General features: G+C 50.1%; 1 protein-coding gene across 2 annotated transcripts in view; it reads right to left on the bottom strand.

Moving 5' to 3' along the window:
- The window catches only part of SMAD6 (SMAD family member 6), an 82,702-nt gene that overhangs the window by 54,567 nt on the left and 4,850 nt on the right, over positions 1-23,285 (bottom strand). The window contains exons 2-4 of one of the 2 annotated variants that reach the window (XM_035258969.3): positions 20,948-21,066; positions 18,634-18,690; positions 14,238-14,315 (exon numbers count right to left, since the gene is read on the bottom strand). In XM_035258969.3, coding sequence (XP_035114860.2) covers positions 14,238-14,315; positions 18,634-18,690; positions 20,948-21,066 — 254 coding nt within the window. The remainder of the gene's footprint in view (positions 1-14,237; positions 14,316-18,633; positions 18,691-20,947; positions 21,067-23,285) is intronic. The other variant, XM_002753264.7, reaches the window with a different exon arrangement.

The raw sequence follows: 23,285 nt of genomic DNA, 5'->3' as shown, positions 1-23,285 counted from the left end.
GCTGAAAACACCATGCTGTCACCCTGAAATCCAAGGATCCAGAGACCCAAAGGACACTGCCCGTCTGTGTGTCCTGGGGACAATCCTGACCCAACTCCTAGCAAGATTTACAGCCCAGAGAGGCAGACCCGGCCGGCTGCTCGGGGTACAGGAATGTAATGTTTTGGCTACCGGTGAAAGGCCCAGTTTATTGGAAACACACTTATTTTCCAATGTTTAGTTTCCTTTCACTCTTTTCTCCTTTTTGTTTTTCCCAGAGTGCACTGCCCAGGGCCTTAGGAAAGGACATTAAGGAGCTCAAAATCCTGCCTCAGGGTGCTGGGGGTTCAGGGGGACAGGACTCAGTTTTATTGGGCAGCAGGATGGCCACCACCTCGGTGTGGACAGAGGTCCTGGACCCAGAGAGGGGAGACCCTGCTCTAGGCCGAGCTCTACCACTTGGGAGCTGGGGACCAAGCACAGGTGCTACCCCTCTCAGGGCACCCCCGGTCTGTAAGGTAATGAATGACCCAAATCTCCCCCACAGGGGCTTCTGACTAAAGTGCTGTGGTTTCGGAACACAGTCTGGCACAGCATCTAACAAGGCTGAGCACACCTATCACGTATAGCTCAGCAATCCCACTCACAGGTATGTACCCAAGAGAAGGATGACCTGTGTCCTCAAGAAGGCTGGTATAAGATATTGATTGTAACATCACAGATGGGAACCAAAAGTCGGGCACTATCAGTAACTGGGAACCATCGGTAATAGAATGGACGCGTTAGACTAGTAGAATCACGGTTCATTCCCACAGAAAATTATCCACCTTTAAGAATGAGCAATCGGCAATACACACAACAATACAGATGAGGCCAGGTGCGGTGGCTCACTCCTGTAATCCCAGCACTTTGGGAAGCCAAGGCAGGCAGATCACAAGGTCAGGAGTTCAAGACCAGCCTGACCAATATGGTGAAACCCCAACTCTACTAAAAATACAAAAAATTAGCCAGGTGTGGTGGCACGTGCTTGTAATCCCCGCTACTCAGGAGGCTGAGGCAGGAGAATTGCTTGAACCTGGGAGGCAGAGGTTGCAGTGAGCCAAGATCACGTCACTGTACTCCAGCCTGGGCAACAAAATGAGACTCCATCTCAAAACAAACAAACAAAAAACAAAAATAACACGGATGAACCCCATGAATATTGTGTTGAGCTAAAGAAGCTATATTCCAAAAAGGCCACCGGATATGCTTCTGTATGAATTGGGTTCAAAAACCAGAAAACTAGACAATGGGGTTGGAAGTCAGGATACAGCTGAAGTACCCTTGGGGAGTGGCTGAAAGGGGACAGGAGAGGGGGCTTTTGAGGTCCTGGTCTGTTGCTTCATCTGGGCTTTGGTGACACAAGAATGCTCACTTTGTGAAAATTGTTCATATGTGACATCTGCACTTTTTCGCATGTATTATGCATTGGTAAAAAGTTTACGTTAAACAAACAAATAAACTCTACATTTTGGGGCCATACAAACCCATTCACTAAGCCCACAGTCATCCGTCTATCAATCAAAAGTATTTCTAGGATGCCCATCCCTGACCGACCACAGATAGAAGGCCAGCCCTCTCTGAAGCGGCATTCAAGGCCCTCTCCCTGTGGGCGTTAATCCTTACTGCCCTGCCACGATCGCTCCCCATTCCCAGAACAAGTGTCCTCACATCTTCCTGCTTTTGCCCAACAGTCCCCTCGGCTGGGATGCCCTTTCCCTGCTGAAGCCTGATGAAGCCCTCCACCTACAAACCCAGCCCTGACCCCAGCCTCCCTGGCAGCTGATCTGGGCAGCAGCTTCCTCCCAGCCCACACTACCCATTGAAAAAACAGCATCTATGGCCGGGCACAGTGGCTCACGCCTGTAATCTCAGCACTTTGGAAGGCCAAGCCAGGTAGATCACTTGAAGCCAGGAGTTTGAGACCAGCCTGGCCAACATGGTGAAACCCCGTCTCTACTAAAAATACAAAAATTAGCCAGGCATGGTGGTGCACACCTGTAGTCTCAGCTACTCCAGAGGCTGAGGGAGGGGAATCCCTTGAACTTGGGAGGTGAAAGTTGCAGTGAGCTAAGATAGCACCACTGCACTCCAACCTGATGACAGAGTGAGACTCTGCGAAAGAAAGAAAGAAAGAAAGATAGAGAGGGGGGGGGAGGGAGAGGGAGAGGGAGAGGGAGAGGGGGAGGGGGAGGGGGAGGGGGAGGGGGAGGGGGAGGGGGAGGGGGAGGGGGAGGGAGGGAAGGAAGGAAGGAAGGAAGGAAGGAAGGAAGGAAGGAAGGAAGGAAGGAAGGAAGGAAGGAAAAAGGGCATTTGCCCTGCCTCCCTAGGAGGCACTTTTCCCCTAGTCTTTTCTATTAGATTCTAAGTTTGCTGAGAATGCCCAGTCTCCTGGGTATTTTCTCCTTCTCACAATCCCATCCCTCAAGCTAACACTTGATTTCCAATTCACTAAATTACCATTCACTGAAAATTACACGTGTCCCAGGTACACCATGCTACATATTGTCATTGTGATCTCTGTGACCTGTACAAGCTGGTGCTGAGTCCACCTTTAGGAGAGGAAATGCAGGCTGCAAAGGGAAGCAAAGTGACGTTGATGGCAGGTCTGCCTGGCCCCAAAGCCTGAGCTTTCAGCCTCTGCCTTCCCCTAGCATCCCCTGGTCTTCCCTACCCCTCATTCCACACCCCATTGCAAGGTCTGGAAGCAATCCTTGGCAGAACTGTGTCTTCCTTCCTTCCTTCCTTTCCTCCTTCTCTCCCTCCCTCCCTCCTTCCTTCCTTCCTTTCCTCCTTCTCTCCCTCCCTCCCTCCTTCCTTCCTTTCCTCCTTCTCTCCCTCCCTCCCTCCTTCCTTCCTTCCTTTCCTCCTTCTCTCCCTCCCTCCCTTCTTCCTTCCTTCCTTTCCTCCTTCTCTCCCTCCCTCCCTCCTTCCTTCCTTTCCTCCTTCCCTCCCTCCTTCCTTCCTTCCTTCTTTCCCTCCCTCCCTCCCTCCTTCCTTCCTTTCTTCTTCTTACTACTTTTAGACACGAGGTCTCGCTGTGTAGCCCAGGCTGGAGTGCAGTGGCTATTCAAAGGAGAGATCCCACTACTGATCAGCATGGGAATTTTAACCTGCTCCATTTCTGACCTGGGCCAATTCACCCCTCCTTAGGCAACCTGGTGGTCCCCGGCTCCCGGGAAGTCACCATATTGACGCCGAACTTAGTGTGGACACCCGACCAGCATAGCACACTACAGCCCAGAACTCCTGGGCTCAAGCGATCCTCCCACCTCAGCCTCCCAAGTAGCTGGGACTACAGGCATGCACCACCACGCCCAGCATAATTCTTTATTTTTTAGTAAAACTATTCAGACCCAAGGGAGGCATCAGGGCAAGGGTGTATCAGGGCAAGGGTGGGGCTGGCTCCAGCTTTCCTGAGCAATCACAGAGAATCTACCTGCCTGCACAAGATAGGATGACAACATCTGCTTGGAGGAGTTGGTCACAAATGTCACTTTAACTGAGCACCAGACTCAGTGTGCTCATCTAAATACTGGAAGTTACAACAGCTGCCCCACCAGGTTGTGGCAAGAATGGAATGCCACAGTGACCCTGAGAGGGATGGTCAGAGGTAACCTTCCTGCACAGCTAACCCCCAGAACACAGATCGCAGCTATAGACCAGGGCCAGCATAGCTCACAAAAGAACAGGCTGTTTCAAGACGCCACGTATGCTTATGCCCAGAAGTAATCAGGCACCGGTTGGGGGCTCCCATACAGAAAGGACTCCTGCCTTGAGGAGAAGATGGTCTGGGTGCTCTGCGATCCTCCCAGGTCCATCTAGATTTGTGTTCTTAGTCCAGGCTGCACCTTATAATTGCCTGGGGAATTTTTAAAAATCCCAATGCCCCAGTCCAGCCCCAACTGTTTTTGAAATGGGGTCTGAGCTTTTCCAAAACTCTTCAGGGGACTAATGTGCAAAGAGGGTGAAGAACCGATTAGTTGGACCAACTGACCCATTTACACATGAACAAGCCCAAGTGGAAGTAGTTTGAGGCCACCAAGAAACAGGGAACAGAGTCAGGACTCGGAGCTGAGCCTCCTGGCCCCCAGGTAGAGGTGGTGCTATCTCTAGACTCAGTGGAAACCCCTGGGCTCTCTCTGACCTTCACCCTGTGAGGGAGAAGGCAGCTAAAACAGCTGGGCAGCCAGGTGGTAGGAGACAGGGTCTGCCTTCTGAAGAGCCTGGGCCCTCTCTCCACCCTCCTCAGCTCCTCTCTCGGTCAAACAGCAGAGGAGGCCCCAGAGATTTCATCACCTAGACCCCTAACCTGAGTCAAAGTCTCCTTGGGCCTGAGACAGACAATCCCAGCTGAGAGTCTAGGGGTGTGGAGAAGGCTTGGCCTCTCTGTGCAATCCGTCCTGTTTTATTTTGAACCCTTGGAGGGGAGGAAGGGACAGTGGACCCCTCTGTGAATCACAAACTTAACTCCAACATCTACTACACACCAGGCTCTGCCCTCAGAGCCAAGCCCCCAAGCCTCATTCCCACCATCTGCCCTTGGGGAACAGCCTGGAATGCCCATTTTGGAAACAGTGTCTCCTCTTACCCAGTGATCCCGCCCAGGGCGGGGTACAGCAGTGGGGGTAAGAGGACTAGGAATGACCCTGCACATCCCTCGGGCCCAGCAGCCTCCTCCAGGGCCGAACCGGAGGTCCAGAGTGGACATGTGGTTTGCAGACCACACAGCCAGACACATTCCCTAGTGGCAGGGCCAGGAACATTCTCTGTGAATGCCCTATATAAGGCAGTCGTCAGAAGGACTGAGGAAGGTGAGTGAAGGGGTGACAGGTTGGGGAGATCAGTCCTGGGACACCAGGGCACACATGCCCTGATGGGCTGGCATGGCCACCTGTCTGCAGCGATGCCTGCTGGGTTCCCCATTTGACCTCATTTCTCCAAAGAGGCTGGAGCCAGACAGCTGTACCCACCCCAACCCCTCTCCCAATTCTCTCCCCACTGACCACGTCTGCCCAGCAAAGCCCCTCACCTTAGCTGCCTCCCATGGCTGCTGAGGAGCCAAATGGTGTCCCAACCCTCCCAATTTCAGTCTGTGTGACGGAAGTGGCCTCCCCTCCTTCTTCCCCACCTGGCATGGAAGGCCTCCCAGCCCAGCTTCTCCCGGCTCTGTCCAGCACTGGCACTATCCCGGACAACTCAAAGAGATCCAAATGACTGCCAGGCCCCTATATCTGAGCTCCCACCTCTCCTTTTCAAGATCAATTAAAGTCTTGGCAATAATTCACCTTGCAGTCTGGGATGGTGGCTTTGATGTCCACTCCAGACATGAGACCTCTGTTTTTCCAAATCTAGAAACTGCTACCAAATGGTGAGGGTAGGGGCCCTCCCTGAGGCCAGAGCAGCCCCTGCTTTGCAGAGATGCCAGCCCCAAGGTCTTACCCTCTCTGGCAGGGGTGCCAGTCACTGACTGGGGGGCATGGGGAAACAGCCCATGAATATCAGGAATTCCTTCCACAAAGGACAACTGGAAAAGCAATGCACCTCTGCTTCCCTTGGCAGCCAAGGGCCATGGAGGAAAAATGTTTAATATAAAAACATCTGACAAAGTGCCTTCAGGATATATTTTCTGCATCAAAGAAGTAGCTCTTGGCAACAGCCACTCTATCCTGACAAGGAAACTTTCGAGCACGGTTCCCGATTGTTACAGACGCCCGGGAAAGCATGCCAGTGGGGATGAGAGGAGGGGGACCATGGAGCCCGGCAGGCAGATGGTTGTGATTAGGCTGGACACAACCAAGTACATTTTCTGGAATTTCAGGTCTCCTCAGACAACCTGTTCGTTCCCCTGATGATGCAGGCTGCCAGTGTACAGTGAGGGGTAGGGGCAATCCGCAGCTGGCCCTGGACAGGCACTTGACACCCCACCTTGCCAGCAGCCTCCCCGCAGAAGCCCACCCACCTGCCATCTCACTGGTCATTTATTTATCCAGTCAGTAACCAGCCAATGAGCAGAGCCGGTGAGGGGCTCAGGTGATCATTGCTCATGCTGAATCTCAGGTACTATGGGACACAGATGCCCCAGAAGCTCAAGAACTGCGTTTGCATCCTGAATCTTCCAGGGCCAGCAAGCGTGCCTCATCAGACACTGAGGAACCCAACAAGCGCCAGACTGCCTGGGTTCTAATCCCAGCTCTATTGCTTTCTAGCTAGGTGACCTTGGGCAAGTTACTTAACCTCTCTGAGCCTGTTATTTCTTCCTTTAATTTGGCTAACGAAAGTGGCTTCGTCAGAGGGTTGTAGGGAATAGTCCATGAATAAATGTATTTATGGCCCTTAGAATACCTGGCACAGAGCACTGTGTTAGCTGTGATTATTAAATATGTGTGATGATCTTTGTCTTTATGCTCTCTCTCTGGATCTCTTTGTCCCAGGCAAAAATTCATTCATTCATTCATTCATTCATTCCACAATGACTTCCTGCTGTGAGCTAGGTACAGTACTAGAAGGTGGATGAGGTCCTTCAGGACCAAGTATATCCCACGGTTCCCTGGTCTCCATGACCACGATCCCTCTGTTCCAGCTCATTCCTCTAGTGTTCAGGACAACCACTCTGGATTCATCTTTCCCCATTCCTCCATCTCTCGCATATTTACCTTCTAGCCACAAACTCCTAGAACATGTGGTATTCAATGCGAGCCTCCTTGCTTTTGCACAAGCTGTTCTTCCTACTTGAAAGGATATCTATAGCCTGTTGTCCTCTTGGTGAATTCCTAGTCATTCTACAAAACCCAACTCAGAATCACCTTCTCTGTCAAAATGAACACCCCCTGAACACCCCCATCCCCACCCCAACAGAGTCCCCGGTTTTGAGCACATCTCGAGGGCCGCACTTAGCATGATGAGTCTCCATGGTTTGTTTGCTGTCTGCCTCTCCTCTAGACCAACAGCTCTGAGAGCGTAAGGCCCAGCCTTTCTCCATTTTGTATTGTCTGCCACTGGCATGCAGGAGATTATTTTTCCCCTTTTTTATAGTAGATTCTTCTTTTTTCTTTTCTTCTTCTTGATTCATTGTTTTAGAATCAGGCAGGGTCCTGGTCTGTCGCTCAGGTTGGATCAGAGTGCAGTGGTGCTCACTATAGCCTCCAGCTCCTGAGCTCAAGTGATCCTCCCATCTCAATGGCTGGGACTACAGGTGTGTGCCACCATGGCCAGCTAATTTTTTAATTTTTTTAAGAGGCAGGGTCTTGCTATGTTGGCCCCGGCTGGTCTCAGACTCCCAGGCTCAAGCAATCCTCCTGCCTCAGCCACGCATGCACAAGCTACCATGCTTGGCTGCAGTAGATCCTGAATAATAACTGACTTGTCATTCAAAAGCCCACACTCAGGAAACACAATAGCCCTGAGGTCCTTTGTCTGAGGCCATGGGGAGTCTAAAACCTCTGTTACCGCTGCTGAGTCAGTTGCCCTCTCTTGACATTCCAAATATACCTCCACCGCAGTCCCCAAGCTTTAGTGCCTTGGGATAGAGGGGTGGAGGGCCAAGACACTAATCCTCTCCCTCCTCATGACTTTGTTCCATGCCACCACTGTGCTTTTGGACAATGATAGGAGAAGCTAAGATGCCCAGGCCAGAAGCCCTAGCTCTATGACTATTCCGCATCCCAAGGCCTGGGAGCTGGTACTTAGAGCCTGCTCCATCAACACCAAGGAGCCCCTGAGATCAGTGACCCAGTGGACCCAATATACAGCTGAGCAAACTGAGACTAGAGAGGTGAAGAATTTGCCTGAGGTCGCACGGCAGGGAATGGGCACAGCTAAGCCTAGAACCCACTCTGGCACACTGCCTATCACCCCGCATTGCTTCTTGGCAGACACGAGTTGGCTGAGCCCTCCTTCAACTGCCTGTTCCCCCGGGACTGCTCTAGTCACCCCCATCACTCCTGCTAACCACCCCTGACACCTCTGCCTCAGCCCAGGAAGAATGGGTACTATGAGATACTCAAGGAGTTAGGAAGGGAAGGCATTTTTTTTCTCCCTTTGGTTGGTCAAAGCTAGAAAGACACATGTCAGGGGCATGATGTGAGTAGTAAATACTGCCCATTTGGAACTGGAGCTAAATACTCCTTCTCCCCCACCCATTCCTGAGTTGGAAATGGCAGGCTGGTGCTGGCCAGAATCGGTGTCAGTCTGGCAACCTGTCCACCGCCTCTAGGCTGGAGCCTGACCCCTGGGGATACGCAGAGTGGGCATAGGTCACACCCGAGGGCCACCTCTTAAACCCATGGGGACCAGGTCAGGTTCAAGTCTGATTGTTTCAAGGCACCATTCACCCCAGATGAAATGCCCTTCCTGCTCTCCAAAACCTAAAGAAATGTTCTTTTCAGCTAAAATGTATTGTATCCTCTGCCCTCCTGCTTTCTCTTTGAAACCACTCTGCATACAGTGCCCCAGACCCACAGGCAATAAGCATGTCACGTGACAGACTTTAGCATCATCATGTAACAGCAATGTTCTACAGGCCCTGTCTATCGGTCAGGTGTGATCACCCCATGAAAATTCAGTGAGCTGGGCACTTATATGTGCATTCTGCATATTTAGAAAAAAGTGAAAATAAAATCTTTCCCAGGTCCTGGCCTCTACCTATCTCATCTCCCACCAACATCTGGAGCTTTGCTTCCCAGTCCCTTGAAACTCCTTTGGTTTCTCAACATCAAGCTCTTTTCACACCTCCAGGTCTTTGCACTTGCTATTCTTTCTACCTGGAACGCTCCAAATCCTGTCTTTTTGACTCCATTCATTCTTTAAAACCCAATGTGGATATCGCCTCTTCCAGGAAGCCTTCCCGAGCTACCTCCCTACCACGCCAAGAGTTGATCACTAATCCCTTCTTCCTCTGGACTGCCTGTTGTCACTGTTTGTGTCTTTACCTACCTCTGAATGCCTCGAGGACAGAAATAAAGTAACTTTTATCTCTGTACCCCTAGCCCTACGCACAACGCCCGGAACATTGCAATGGCCACCCCCAGCACATACAGTGTGCCAGGCCTTGGCTGACTCAAAGGCATCATCTCATTTAACCCTCACCACTAGGAACACATTGTTATATCATCCCCATTTTACAGGTGAGAAAACTGAGGGACAAAGCAGCTGAGTGGCTCTCCCAAGATCACTCAACTAATAGATGGCAGACTCAAGGCTTGATCGCTGGGCCTACGGGTGCAGAGCCCATGCCCTTCGGCCCACACAGCTATCGGGACTCAGAACACACTGAATGGGCTGAACCGCGCGCCTCGGAACACAGAACTCTAGAATCTGTTACATGAGGGTGTCAAGTGGGAACACACTTGGTCCCTGTGATCGAGAAAGCAGCAGGAAATGACACTGCATACACACACTGCTCTCCCAGCTTCAGCAGTCACCGACGATGACACCAGACAGGTCCGACCCCAAGTGACCCCTGAAACGGCCAAATGGCAGGCACAGTTCCTATCAAGTGGTGGGTGGGTAAGCAGTGTGGACCCACCTACGGTTGCAACCTAGGTGAGTCCCTACTGCTATGCTTGCTGTATGGCTCTGAGCCAGTCTCCCAACCTCCCTGAGCCTCTGTTCCCAAACTCTGCCACCTTACACAATGCAACAATCTACAGCATGATTTGTGCCCTCAAGGAGCTTACGGTCCGGTTGGTGGAGCTTACGGCCCCCTACTCTCCATGTAGTCTAACATGGCTCCCTTCCTTCCCTGGGAATTCTCCTTTCTAAGCTGAAGGGCCGGCTCTCAATAACACAATTCTAAAGAAACCCACATGCTGAGTACTGAGATCCCAGGCACACACGGCCAAGGTCCTAGAAAGGACTGCCCAATCTCAGTGATGACTACCCAGCTCCCACCCTGAGGGCTCTGCCCCATGTTCTACAACAAGCATCCCTTCCCCCTTCCCCATGTCAGACCCTGCCAGGGGCAAAGTATCTCATTTAACCCTCACCATTAGGGAATATGTTGTTATTATCATCCTCATTTTACAGGTGAGAAAACTGAGGGGCAGGGTGCTTAATAAAATATGTGAATGGTCTAGAATAAGACAGTACAGGTTCTAGAATAAGACAGTACAGGGAAGCCACTGTTCTAAAGAAGCTTGCCCAGTGCCCTGTCCCCAGCCCCGAAGCATGGAGTCAGGCAGGCCTGAGTGCTTCAGCAGCCCCACCACGTCAGGCTCCTGCTAAGTGACTCAGAGCTCACCCAGCCCGGCCTGGCCAGGGCTCCTTCCCTCACCCAAGGCTTAAAGCTCCTTATGACATGTTCATTGTTTTTCTAGGCTGGAGTCAGAGATGCTGAGAGAACCCTTCCCTCTGCCACCAGCCTTTCTCGGAACTGCCATTCCTTCATCCTGCAATCCTGAGATTTATGGCATGTTCTACTTTAAAGTTGGGGGGAAAAAAGTTTGCCTACCAGCCACTCACACCTTAGTATAAATTTATTTAACTAGCTTGTCTTCTTTTCTTCCCCAAACTAAACTGAAATCAAGCAAATGGAAGAGGAATAGAAATACTGCTGAGAAGAGGACAGCCTGACAGAGGCCTTGGACGGGCAGGGGACAGCACCCCAGGCCCTGAATTCGGCGAGGAAACCAGAGTGCCAGAGTTCTGAAGGGACTTCAAAAGTTCTAGGCTTTTAATTTTTCCCAAATCCTATCGAAGACTCCAGGCGTAAGGTCTTCGGATTTGGTCAAAGCTCTGCATTCCAGCCTTCCTCCACCACCCCGCTCCCTAGTGACCTTGGTGAAGCCACTTGCCCCCTCTACACTGTTCAGTGGCGATCACGTATCCAAATTGGGAGCTGACATAGATATCAAATGAAGGCTTTCCATCAACTACTCAGCAGAGAGCTGAAGCAAGTGTGTCTCCTTTCCGCGGCCCCTCGCCCTGCCCCCTCAAGCATCCTTGCCTGCCCAGGCCTGGGACTAAGCCTCAAGAGCCCCACCATTCCCCTAAGTGGCCTCAACAACAGGACAGGGAAGTAAAGCAGAGACCATGGAGCTGGATAAAACACACAGAGTCCCAGGCCCAGCACTGGGATTGTCATTGTGGGAGACAAACAAGGGCAGTCTCCATCCTGGGGCTGCAGACACCCTGTTTGGGGATGACATCCATCCCAGGACACTGAGGGTGACAAGGCTCTCAGGATCAGCAGACCCCAGAACACAGGGAGATGGAGGGCCAGGCAGCCAAGTGGTGTGATCTCTGGGTGGTCCGCAGGTTTGTCCAGTGGTGGCCTGGAAGGCCATGGAGCCACCCTGCACCCTTGCTAGGCCCCTCATTCCTTTCCCCGGTACTTAAATCAGGACAGGTGCCCCCAGGCTCCTTGTGATCATTTTACTTTGCTCCTGCCGGGTCTAGCTTGGGGAAGGGGACGAGGACACTTGTTGTGGAACGCTGGGCAGGGCCCTCAGGGTGGGAGCTGGGCAGTCACACTGTCGAGGCTCAAATTCCAAGCCTGCCACTTATATTATGGGCAGTTGGTGCAGCAATGAACCTCAGTTTCCTTTTCTATGAAATGGGGAGAATCACACCTGTCTCACTGGGTCATGGAAAAGAATCACTGAAATGCAGAATGACAGAGCTTAGCAAAGTGCCTGACGCATAGTGAATGTCGATAAATGTCAACTGCTGTCATCATCAGCACCATCATCATTTGTCCTTAGATATCAAATACCCTGGCCTGGCCCAACGTATTGTGCCTACCTCTGCCCCTTACCTTTCTGACTTCACCTCTGGCCCTGCCCTCCCACACAACCTTGCACTCCATCTTGCAGGATGATTCATGCCTTCACCACCCACCAAAACCTGTCACCCCCAGGCCATTTCCCTCCCTGAATATGTCCTCCAGTATGACAGCCCACAGTACATCCCCATGTCTGTGGGCTCCCAGTAGGCAGGGGGGCAGCTTAACCCACAGGACCTCAGATCCCGATAGCACAGAGCAAGCTGGGAAAGCTAACAGTGGGCCCTCAGGACAGTGGGGACATTCCATGCACGGCATCTCTGGAAGGGACTGGGAGGACACAAAGGGAAACACTCCACTCAAATACTGAGGCCACCCAGAACTCAGACCAAAGTCCTTTAAGACCTCACTCAATGCCCTTGGCATAGGAAATCCCCAATTTCTTCCCCAAATCCTTCAACCCCTTAGAATTCTAAGGCACTGGACACATTTCCAACACAGTCCTTTTGCACCGTCAAGAGTAGCTGGGACCTTCTCACTAACCAGTACCAAAGACTATTCTGGGATATCCACGCAGAAATCTCAGAAACAGGCCAAGTAAGGCCCAAAGGCAACCAAAACAAATGGCCTGGGGGTCTCTAGAGACCTCCCAGCCTCCAGATTGAGGGGCAGGCCTTCTGCCAGTGCTTGCGGGTCTGGTCCTTCTAGCCCGAGCCACACCAGGCCCCCTCTGGAATGGCTGAGATCAAATAAGACTACATCTGCAAACACCTTAACACTGCAAGGTGTGCACGCGCACACACACACACACACACACACACACCACGGACTTTCTGACATTAACAATTGGGAGAAAGAGGATGTCAAAAAATTACCCATCTGTCCAGACAACCAATGCCAGTGCAATCCATCTGAATCAAATATACTCTGAGGGCTGGCAGTGACATAAAATCATAAACTCAGAAATACTTTTAAGCTCCTTGCTTCAAAATTATATGTGGCTTTCATTCATGTAGGTGCAGAAGAAAAAGACTGAAATTTTAACTTGTGTTCATCTAGTTGGTCTTTGAGGGAAAGAAATTAGAGAAGGAAGTACCCTAATTGGGTGGGCCACTAGAGACCAGAAGGCATTTGGGAGTAAGACCCAGAAGACGTGGACCCAGTATCACCTGGACCCCAGCACCACCTGGACCTCAGCATCACCTGGACCCCAGCATCACCTGGACCCCAGTACCAGGTTGCCCAGTGTGGAACCCTGTGTGGCAAGTCACGTTCCTGCTTCTGCTCCCAGCCTCTCCATCTTTGCAACAACCTACTCGTGAGCTCCTGTGCCTTGGTGAGAAGGGAATGGATGGGCGAAGGCTGGGGGCTGGGGAAATGCCCAGGCAGCCGTGAGCAGCCACAGCTGCATTAATTATCCTTAGAGTTACAGAGAGTCTACATCAAGAACGACAGAACTTTACAGGAAATACATTTATCGAAGGTGCATTTGGCCCTTGCAGAAAAGTGGGGGACAAACAGTGATTAGGAGCAGAGACCCTAGAGGCAAATAGCCCGTGGCTGTTCCTGGAGAATGCACATAAAGGGACTGAGTGGAGTGTCGGGCCATAGTATACCAATAAACGGCTATGATGACTGCGACTGCTACCATGCATAGATGTGGGCAAGGGAAGAATGGCTCAGATGGAGACATGCAGCCATCCAGCCATACCCACTAGGGAGGCAGCCCCAGCCTGAGGGGCTGTCAGTCTCAGCCAGCACACCCCCAGGCCACACGCCCACCAGCCATGCTCCCAAAGGGCCCCACAGACCTTGCCCCTGGCCCTCGATGTCCCCAGTCCAACACCAGCCTCTCATTTCTCAAGGGAAGTTTGATTCAGGTATTCCTCCAGATATGGGGGTCCCTAAAACCAGCTTCTAACTGCAGGGGCTAGAGGACTCCAAACCAGGGTTCCCTCGGCTTCTATCCCAGCCTCTGCTGCTCAGGGAGAGACACAGAAACCACTGGCCTTTGCCAAACTCCTCACTTGCCAGATCCTCCCTGCAAGTTCATTCAACCGGCTTCATTTCCCCCAATCTTCTAACCCTTCACATCAGTCCCTCCCGCAGAGTGGGGACAGGAGGAAGATAAACGCATGACACAACCACTTTGCTGCCTCTCGCAGCTGGGGGAAGAGGATCCCTTGCTAAAAGCAGAGATGGAGAGCTGTGCTGGACTTTTATCACTTCCAAGAGAGACAAGATACAGACAAGTGGTTAAAACGTGGTAGACAGGTGCTTTAAAAGTTATCTTCAGGTTTCACTCACACAGAACTGTTCTTAACCCCGAGAACACCAGCGAGTGAAACACTGGCAATCTTCCCATCCAAAGACTGGAGGAGAAGGGAAGCAAAAAGAAGAGGGGAAGTCAACGAGTCTCCCACCAAGCCCCCTCCCCAGCTGTCCCCTTTGATACATTTAAACACCACAGCAATGTACAAGAAGAAAAACTGCCGACCTGAGAATTCACCCGGAGCAGTGATGAGGGAGTTGGTGGCCTCTGTTTCAGTGTAAGACAATGTGGAATCGGACAGATCTGTGGGAGGAAAGAAAAAGAGAACTTAGTTGGTCGCGGGGCAGTGAGCTCTTTCTGCTTCTTTCCCATGCATCTGTGTATGTGTGCACGCATGTGGATGTGTGTGCTTGCAAAGGGCAGCATGTCCCTCCCGACTTTCCGATGTCACCCTGTAACCCCATCTCAGGATCACCCCAGACCAGACCAGCCAGCCCAGGAGCTCTTCTGGAAAATGCTGACTAGTGAAGCTGGTACCTGAAAAGGTTGCAATTGCCCTGACCACAGAAATAGCCCAAGTTCAGGGGACAGAGCAAGTAGCAACTTGGAGCCTCTGAGGTTAAATTAAGCCCCTAAACAATTCATAGTTGCTATTCTTAATTACAACCATTAAAATTCTTGAAGCTGTTCCTTCTTGCTTCCTTCCTTCCTTTCTTCCTTCCTTCCTTCCTCCCTCCGGCTGGAGCTGGGGAAACTGTTTTAACAAGTCACCAGCCGTCCTCACTCTGTCCTGCTTACACCCCTCTAATTAAGGGCTCAAGCGTTTGCTCCCCAGATTAACTTTGTTTTTTCTCTCCCCTCCCCCAATCCCCGACATCCAAACCTGCTCACAGAGCAACTTTCAAAGCCTGGACTGTTTTTTTTAAGGTGTTCTTCTTTCTTAAGTAGTTTTAAGTACTTCATATGTACATTGTTGGTTTTCCTCTGTCTGCAGTACAGTTAGATGAGAAAAAGAAATTCTTTTGCACATTTTCTCTAGAACACGGAGCTGCTAGCTTGGCAAGCCAATGGCTTTTGGGACAGGTAGACTTGGAAAATTTTTCCTGGGCCTGTGCCTCTGCTACCAGCAATGGGTGTTGTCCCCGTTAAGGGACAGGCCTGTCCAGGCGTTAGATGGCCTACAGCACACTTGTCTTCTCACCTAACACAACCCAGGACCGGCTCGGGTGGCCCCACCTGGCCCCACCTGGCCCGGCAGAGCTACTCCAGGCGAGGGATTCCTGGGATGAAACCGTTTGCCTAGGCTGCCACTAGCTAGATCCTGCAGGAATTTTTTTCCTTTTACCACATGGCTTGGGGAGTCGGAAGATAAAACATTAACCAATTTGGCCTTTTTTTTTTTTTCCCTCTCTCGTTTCCCACTTGCCAGATGCTGACTGGGTGTTCTGGGTTTTATTTTGTTTTTTTGTTCTCATGTGATCACAGAGGCTTAGAAGTGAACTGGCTTTTTGTTTACAAAAAAGCAACAATGCAAGGAAGAGAAATTATTTCCCAAAAAATAACCTGGGACTATTTATAAGGGAATGAAAAAGTTATCTGCTGGTAAACATGTTAGGAGAAAAATAAGGACACAGAAAAATCTTTAAAACAAACAAACAAAACAAAACAAAAACACCTCAATGCTCAAGTGGGAACTTCTTAAAAGAGTTTTGCTTTTAATACCTAATGTTCCCGAAGTGCTCTGTGCCCAGAGCCCCACTGCCACTTCTCATCTGAAGCAGCAACATCGCAAGCCGACTCCTATTTCTCAGTGAACTGCCTTACAGCCAACACAGACAGCATTGTGAGGTTTCCAGAAGAGTGGGAATGACAGGCGGTTTCCACCTTTCACAGCTAGAAAGTCCTGATCACGCCCTTGCCAAACCCTCACATCTAGTGTTTCTAGTGAGGCCCTGGACAGTGCCTCAATGGCTGCTGTACAAAAGGATGTTCCCAGCCTCCATCGCTGCTCAAGCCTCTGCAAACTGGAGCCCCAGGTTCAGGTCCCCACCTCCACTATTAGTCAAGCAACATCAGGGCTCACCAGCTTTCACTATAAAGGGCCAGAGGTTAATATTTTCAGCTGTATGAACTATTCACTGTCTTCTGCAACCACACAACTCTGCCAAAGCCATGGACAAAATGGAAATGGACAAGCCTGGCTGCGTTCCAGTCAAACTCCACTTCCAGACACCAAAATTGGAATTCCATGTCATTTTCAGGTGTCACGAAATAGTATGCATCTTTTGATTTTTTGTTCAACAACTTCAAAAACAAAAACCATTCTTAGCTTGCAAGGCATATAAAAACAAGGGGTGGGCTGAGCCATTTGACCACCCGTAAGCGTCACTTCCTCTTTCTGGGCCTCAGTTGTTTCATTTGTAAAATCATGGGAACAACTGTCGGTTTGGTTTCTACACAAACAGTTTCCTGATTTTTGCTGCTTTATCACAGGCTGACTGACAAACCTTCAGGGCGACGATCCTTGACATTCAAACTGAGGTGCTAAGAACTTTCACTAAGAACTTTTGAGGGTTTTCTTCTCTAATGGAACTGGGGACCTTGCAAGCAACTAGTGCAATTATGCTGACTTAGGAAATGCTGAGACCGGCCTACGAGGGAAGGACAGCAAGCCACGGACCTGAGTCAGGGCTGCTCTGAGTTTGTGCCTCAACGCTGCTGCTCATTAGCTGGGCAGCTCCTCACCCTCAGTCAGCCTGATGCTTCATCTCTTACGTGACAAGATCCCACCAAAGAATCTCTCCAGTTCCCCAGAGAACTAAGGCTCCTCCATGCATGGGACAATCCTACTTCTAGAACAAACAATAGGTTGGCCACCATGTTTGGCCGCCGACTCCCACACCCTCATGGGACAGCCTCTGCCCACCTAGCCTGAGAAGGTCACACTCCTGAAGGGGCTGATGGGCATGTCTGACTTCATGGCGGGTGAGGGGTCTGGAAGGAAAACTGGGGCAGATGTCTAAGCATCTACGACACTAAGAAGTGACCTCCCAGATGATGCTGACACGCTACTGGGAGGAGGCCCTTACCAAAAACCAAACGCAACCCAGTAAAAGCGGTCACTTGGTGGAAAGTTTCAGCATCGTTGCCACGCCATCTGACTTTGAAAGCTTGAGTCCCATGGGAACTGCTCGGGCCACACCGTTGCTCTCCTGGTACTGTCAGGGCCAAACTAACTTGCCCCATGATCAAGATCCTGCAGACTCCATCGCTCCTCTGCCTCAGAACCCATGCTCTGAACTCCCACTGGAGGAAACAGAAAGCCAAGTAATCTCCACTTTTATTTTCTTTCTTTTAGAGATGGGATCTTGCTCTGTCACCCAGACTGGAGGGCAGTGCCACAATCATACCTCACTGCAGCCTCAAACTCCTGGGCTTAAGTGATCCTCCCACCTCAGCCTCCTAAGTAGCTAGGATTACAGGCCTGAGCCACCACATCCAGCTAATTTTTGTATGTTTTGTAGAGATGGGTCTTGCTATGTTGCCCAGGGTGGTCTGAAACTCCTGGCTTCAAGCAATTCTCCCATCTTAGCCTCCTTAAATGCTGGGATTACAGGCATGAGCCATCATTTCCAGCCACGATCTCTACTTTTTTTTTTTTTTTTTTTTGAGACAAGAGTTTCACTCACTCTGTAGCCCAGACTGCAGTGCAGTGGCGTGACCTCAGCTCACTGCAGCCTCTGCCTCCCGGGTTCAAGCAATTCTCCTGCCTCAGCCTCCCAAGTAGCTGCGATTACAGCTACTTGGGACCATGTGCACCACCACCATGCCTGGCTAATTTTTGTATTTTTAGTAGAGACAGGGTTTCACCATTTGGCCAGCCTGGTCTCAAACTCCTAACCTCAAGTGATTTGCTGGCCTCAGCCTCTCAAAGTGCTGGGATTCCAGGTGTGAGCCAACAATCTCTACTTCCGAAACCACTTGCATCTACCCCAGAATATGGGCTGATCATCTAGGCTCCAGGTTTTGCAGAAAACACATTCTGCCTCTGATGGGAGTGGTCTAAAATTACATTACCAACTCCACTAAACTCACCTAGGGGACAGTGCACGCCAGGGGCTTTGAGTACCAATACACATTCCTTTCTAACACTCCAAATGTTGTTTCTGCTCAAGTGAACATCTTGGCTTAAAAAGGGGGGAAATATACAGCTCCTCTCAACAAAGACTTCATGCTCAACCTATTTGTGTCATACTACTAATTAATACACTCTAAAGGAGAATAACCCAAAGCTGGGGTGGCCCGAGAGAGACAGAAGAGGCACAGAAACACCAACCCACCTCCAGCGAAATGCTTAAGTCAAAACCCATTCATCTCCGACAGGCCCATGTTTAAAGGTCACAGAGAGGTTAATGATGAGCCGTGGAATTCTGAGATGTAAATAGCCTGCTTTGGCCCAACTGTGGGAGTGTCTGTATAACTTCACCCCACTTCACGGCAACCAGCGCGGCTTCCACCCCTTCCCTCCAGCCCTCCAGCCCGGAAGCTGGACAGACCCTGGGCTGAAGGGGAGCCAGTGAGGGACACACCTCTATAAGGGGAGGAAGGAGGGCACACTTACCCAGTGGCTTGTACTCGTCGCGAGGAGACAGCCGAGAATAGGGAGGTGGCGGAGATTCTGAAAGACAGGAGACAGCATGTCACTGCCAGGGTGGGGGAACTCACACCTCAGGTTCTACATGCTTTTAATTATTGGTTTCCTCCAATAATAAACTCAGTCTCCAGGAAGCCCTCCCTCCCCACTTTGTCCCACCTCTTCTGCTGCCCAAATCCCCTCAACAGTTAAAGCCACAGGCTTGGGGCGCAGACAGATATGGGCTCAATCCCAGCCCTGCCAGCTTTCGCTGTGTGATCTCAAGCAAGTTACTTCGCCTCTCTGAGCCTATTTCCTCACCTCTATAATGAGGATAATAATCATCTAGACCTCCCAGGTTTGCTGGGATAATGTATGTAAAATGCTTAGTGCAGCTCTTGGCACTGTTGAAAAACACCTCCATAAACAGTAACTGTTACTACTTTAACAAGAGAAACGTGAGTGCAGGAGAAGGCAGAGCCAGCACTGCCAGATAAAATACCGAATGCTCAGTTACATTTGAACTTTGGATTAACATGGCATCGTTTTGTAGTCTGACTGTGTCCCTTTCAAAACTGGGGGCGCACGTATACTAAAACATGGTGTGTTGTTCATCGGACACTCAAATTTAACTGGGCATCCTGCATCTTATTTGCTAAATGTGGCAAGCCTCGTCAGAGCCAAGTGTGAGTGCAAAGGCCCAGACACGGAAACTCACGTCCAAACAAGCTGCTTTAGAAGCTAGCATTCCTAGGTGCAGGGGAGGACAGCGGAAAGGGTTAGGACCCAAAAGGCCAAACCCAGCTATGTCAACAGGAGGCCTTAAGCCAGTCACTTCCAGCTCCTGGACTCAGTCTCCCCTTTTGCAAAGGGCAGGGGTGAAACACAAGCTCTCTGTAGCTCAGACACTACGATTCCTTATTGTCTATGATATTTTTCTTTGGGTTTCCTTTCATTTGCCTAAAATACTCCTCCTTAGAAACATACACTTTGCCTTCAGAAGAATTCCTTAGCTTCTTGCTTTACGGGAAGTAACAATTTGCTAAACTAAGTAACAATTTGCATGAATGAAATGACCCTTCATTTTCTGTAAATGAAACTAAACACAATCAAATCACAAACTAAAACAAACTCTCAGTGGTAATAAACTGGTAATAACTATTATTAGGCGGGTATCAGTAATGACACAGGGGTAATAAGTGTTTTTCGCAATTGTAATAGGGCACAATTAGTTGTAGGAGCATTTGTTTTGCTCCATACACCCAGTGAGGCTTCTCCTTCTCCCCACCCTGGCTTTTCCAGCTCCCAGTTACTTCCAACAAAGTGAAGGCTCTGAGGTTTAGAAACAGAGACTTTCTATGGACAGATGATAGGGAGAAGGAAACAGGAATCAGAGTAGCCTCTGAAAGAGCCGTGAACGTTTGCTCGGTGCCTACCTTGTATCCATCCCACTCCATGCCAATCACGTTCCATTTTATTTATTGTATTTTATTGTTTTAGACCTCAGGTACAGAGCAGTTAATCATGCTCATCAGGCACCTGTTTTTATATCATTCTTTCTTAAAATAAATAAATAAATAAATGAGATGGCATTATTATCCCCATTTTACAGATGAGAATACTGGTTTGCGCATGTCCCCTGAGCCGGTCATGGTGCAGCTGGGACTCCAGTCCAGGCCTGACTCTGCTCTGCCACCTGCTGAGATGAATCAAGAGATGCCCTGTCTTATATCCCTTCATCCCCACTGTATCTGGGACACCACCTACTCACAACGTGCTCACTAAATATGAACAAAGACAACTGGGATGAGGTTAATGGTAAAGTTGAATGCACCTGTGGACAAAGACGCGCAGAAGGAGGACCTAGGGGGCTCTCAGGCCTAGAGGCCAGCCTCGAGTGAAGAGCAGCCTCTCAGAACAAGACGCAGGGTATAGGAAGGGCCGGAATTCCACGATAAAAGAGAATTGAGGTCAGTGCTCCCACCATACAGAGGAGGAGACTGCAGCCCAGCGAGCCCAAGTGACTCCCTCAGGAGTCAGGTACTGGACCAGAACCAAAGCCAGGTCTCTGACCTCCATGCCCTTTCCGCGATCCCCATGAGCATATCAGAAAGCCTGCAATTCCTTAGGGTTACTTGTGCAAAAATCTGATTGGCTGAGGCCCAGGCCACACATGGCATGGAGCTCTGGACATCTGCCCCCCAGATTTGTCCCCAAAGGTGAAACTTGACAACAATGGGCAGTAGTGGCTGGAGTCAAGCCTCTGTAACCAATGCCAGCATCTCTTCCAGGGGCTGCTTACCTGGAGCTCAAAAGGTGAAAGGCAGGAAGGGCTCATGAACTCCCACCTGGAAGAGCTACCTGGGCCTTGAGTTGTGACACTCACTACCCATGGCCATAGCTGAGTTGGGAGTTCCAATGCTGTGAGATAGAAAGAAAATCCATGAACCTGAACCATGAGACATGCCAGCTAGTGGAGCACTGCAAAGCCTTCAGGAGGGACCTCACTAGGCTCCCACTATTGGCTCTGGCAAATCGCACACAACTGTTTAGGAAATGCAGAGACTGAAAGCTAATAATGAGATTCCATGATTCTAAAAAAGTATGAAGGCTTTAGACTCCATCCCACAACACAAGAATTTAGTGTCAGAGACAGAAGGGGCCTTGGGGTTCACCCAACTCAACTCCTTCTTTTCACTGATAGGAAAACTAAGGTCCCACTTGAAGGACCTGCCCAAATGGACCATGCCCATTCTTTGGATGTACATGAAGGTAGCTGCAGGTGTAATGGGGGTATAACAGAGACCAGCTGGAGACCACTATCAGGTAACCCTTTCCAAAAATTGAGATATAATTCATATACCCTAAGATTTATCCTTTTAAAATATACCATTCAGTGGTTTTTAGTATATTCACAGTGTCGCGCAACCATCAACCACAGTCTAAACACATTCTTTTCATCACAAAAAGAAATACCATTCCCATTAGAAGTCAATTCCTAGACCCCAACCCAAAACCCTGGGCAACCACTAACCTACTTTCATCTCTACGGGTTTGCCCATTTCTGGATATTTCATTTAAATGGAATCATACAATATATGGCCTGTGCGGCTGGCTTCTTCTTTCGTGTGGCACAAAGTCGTCGTGGTTCATCCATGTTGTAGCATATTTCAGTACTGTCCTTCATTCTTTTTCATGGCTGAACGATAGTCCATTCTTTGGATGTACCATATTCCATTTACGCATTCATCAGCTAATGGACATTTGGGTTGCTTCCTCTCTTTAGATGTTACAAATAATGTGCTATGAACACTACTGGGTAAGAATCAACTGCCACTCCCACAAGGCTGCGCCTCATGGACCTGGACTGACGGAGCCCCAGGACGTTACCTCAGGTGGACAAGGTGGGCACTCAGGTGAGACACGTGGTGGGTGAGACCAAAGGTCATAAGAGAAACTGAGCTGCCACCAGGCCCTCTGTCCACTCCCCTTTTAGAAGTTGTGTTGATTTTAAAATAACCAATATGCTCTAAATTTTAACAGAACTTTTAGAGCGCCACTTCTTTCTTCTGAAAGAAGTGGACCTGGTAAAGAGAAAACGAAAAGAGAGGGAGACAGAAAGACATCAGAAACTCCAACCCCTTGGACATCCAGCCTGAGGCATCCACTTTAGGAATCTCCTCCAACTTCCTTCAGAAGCAGGAGCAGTCAGCCAGGGGCCAATGCGCCCGAAGGTTCAGCTCAGCCCAGGCAAGCCTCTGTAGCCCCCAGGGGGTACTTAGCCTTTTGGGATCTAAACCTAAATTCTAAAGCCAGAAAAGAGTTCACAGCCTCTCCCAGTGCCTGGCAACGTTTCAGCTGGGGACATTTACCTTCCACCCCCATCTTCGCAGCTCAGCATCTTGCCTAGGAAAAGATCCACATGGCTCCCGAGTTGCCAAGTTTCCCCCCTCCCAAAGAGGGGCTGTGGGTGGGGAGGGGGCCTCCCAAGTGCCCCTCCTTCCTGCCCCCAGAACCTGAAGACTCAACCCTAAGCCCCATGATGGGAGATGCAGAAAAGGAGCTCCTGGCACTTTAAGGCCGGCTGAGCCTAATTGCCCAGATTTCCCTGGCAGCCAGATAAACAGCGCGGCCGGCTGGCGCCAGCAAGAGGCAAACTGCACATTATCACCCCTTCCTCACCTCCAGGAGGAGCTGGGAGGAGCAGACAAGCAGGGCTAGGGGCCGCTGAGCTGGGCAGGGCGGGGGCTTGGAAGCCCAACTTGAAATTGATCTCATTTCAAAGGGATAATGCCAGGCCAAATAAAAGGAAAACTTTCTAGCCCATTCTAATTCCTATAGTCCTGGCCTGGGAACCCTGTGTTTTCCTAGGCGGCCTCCTCCAGTCGTTCAGAAGTTCTCTCTCTTGCTCTGTCTCTCTTCCCCGGGCGCAATTTGGATAATAGTAATTTACAGAATATAATTACAGAAAAAAAAAGTGGGGAAGCAAAGAGCAGGAGATTTATTCCGAAGTTAATGGATACTTTGAGGAGAAAGGAGCTCTATAAACACAGGTTACAGCTGTGATTAAAGTATTTCTCCACATTTCCGTCCACATAGGCACCCACCGAGCTCAGCGAACTGGCTTTTCCTGGGACAGA

This window comes from Callithrix jacchus, chromosome 8, assembly GCF_049354715.1.
Source record: "Callithrix jacchus isolate 240 chromosome 8, calJac240_pri, whole genome shotgun sequence".
NCBI classification, from domain to species: Eukaryota; Metazoa; Chordata; class Mammalia; order Primates; family Cebidae; genus Callithrix; species Callithrix jacchus.
The sequence above is the reverse complement of the archived record's forward strand: the minus strand, read 5'-3'. Positions and strand labels throughout refer to the sequence as shown.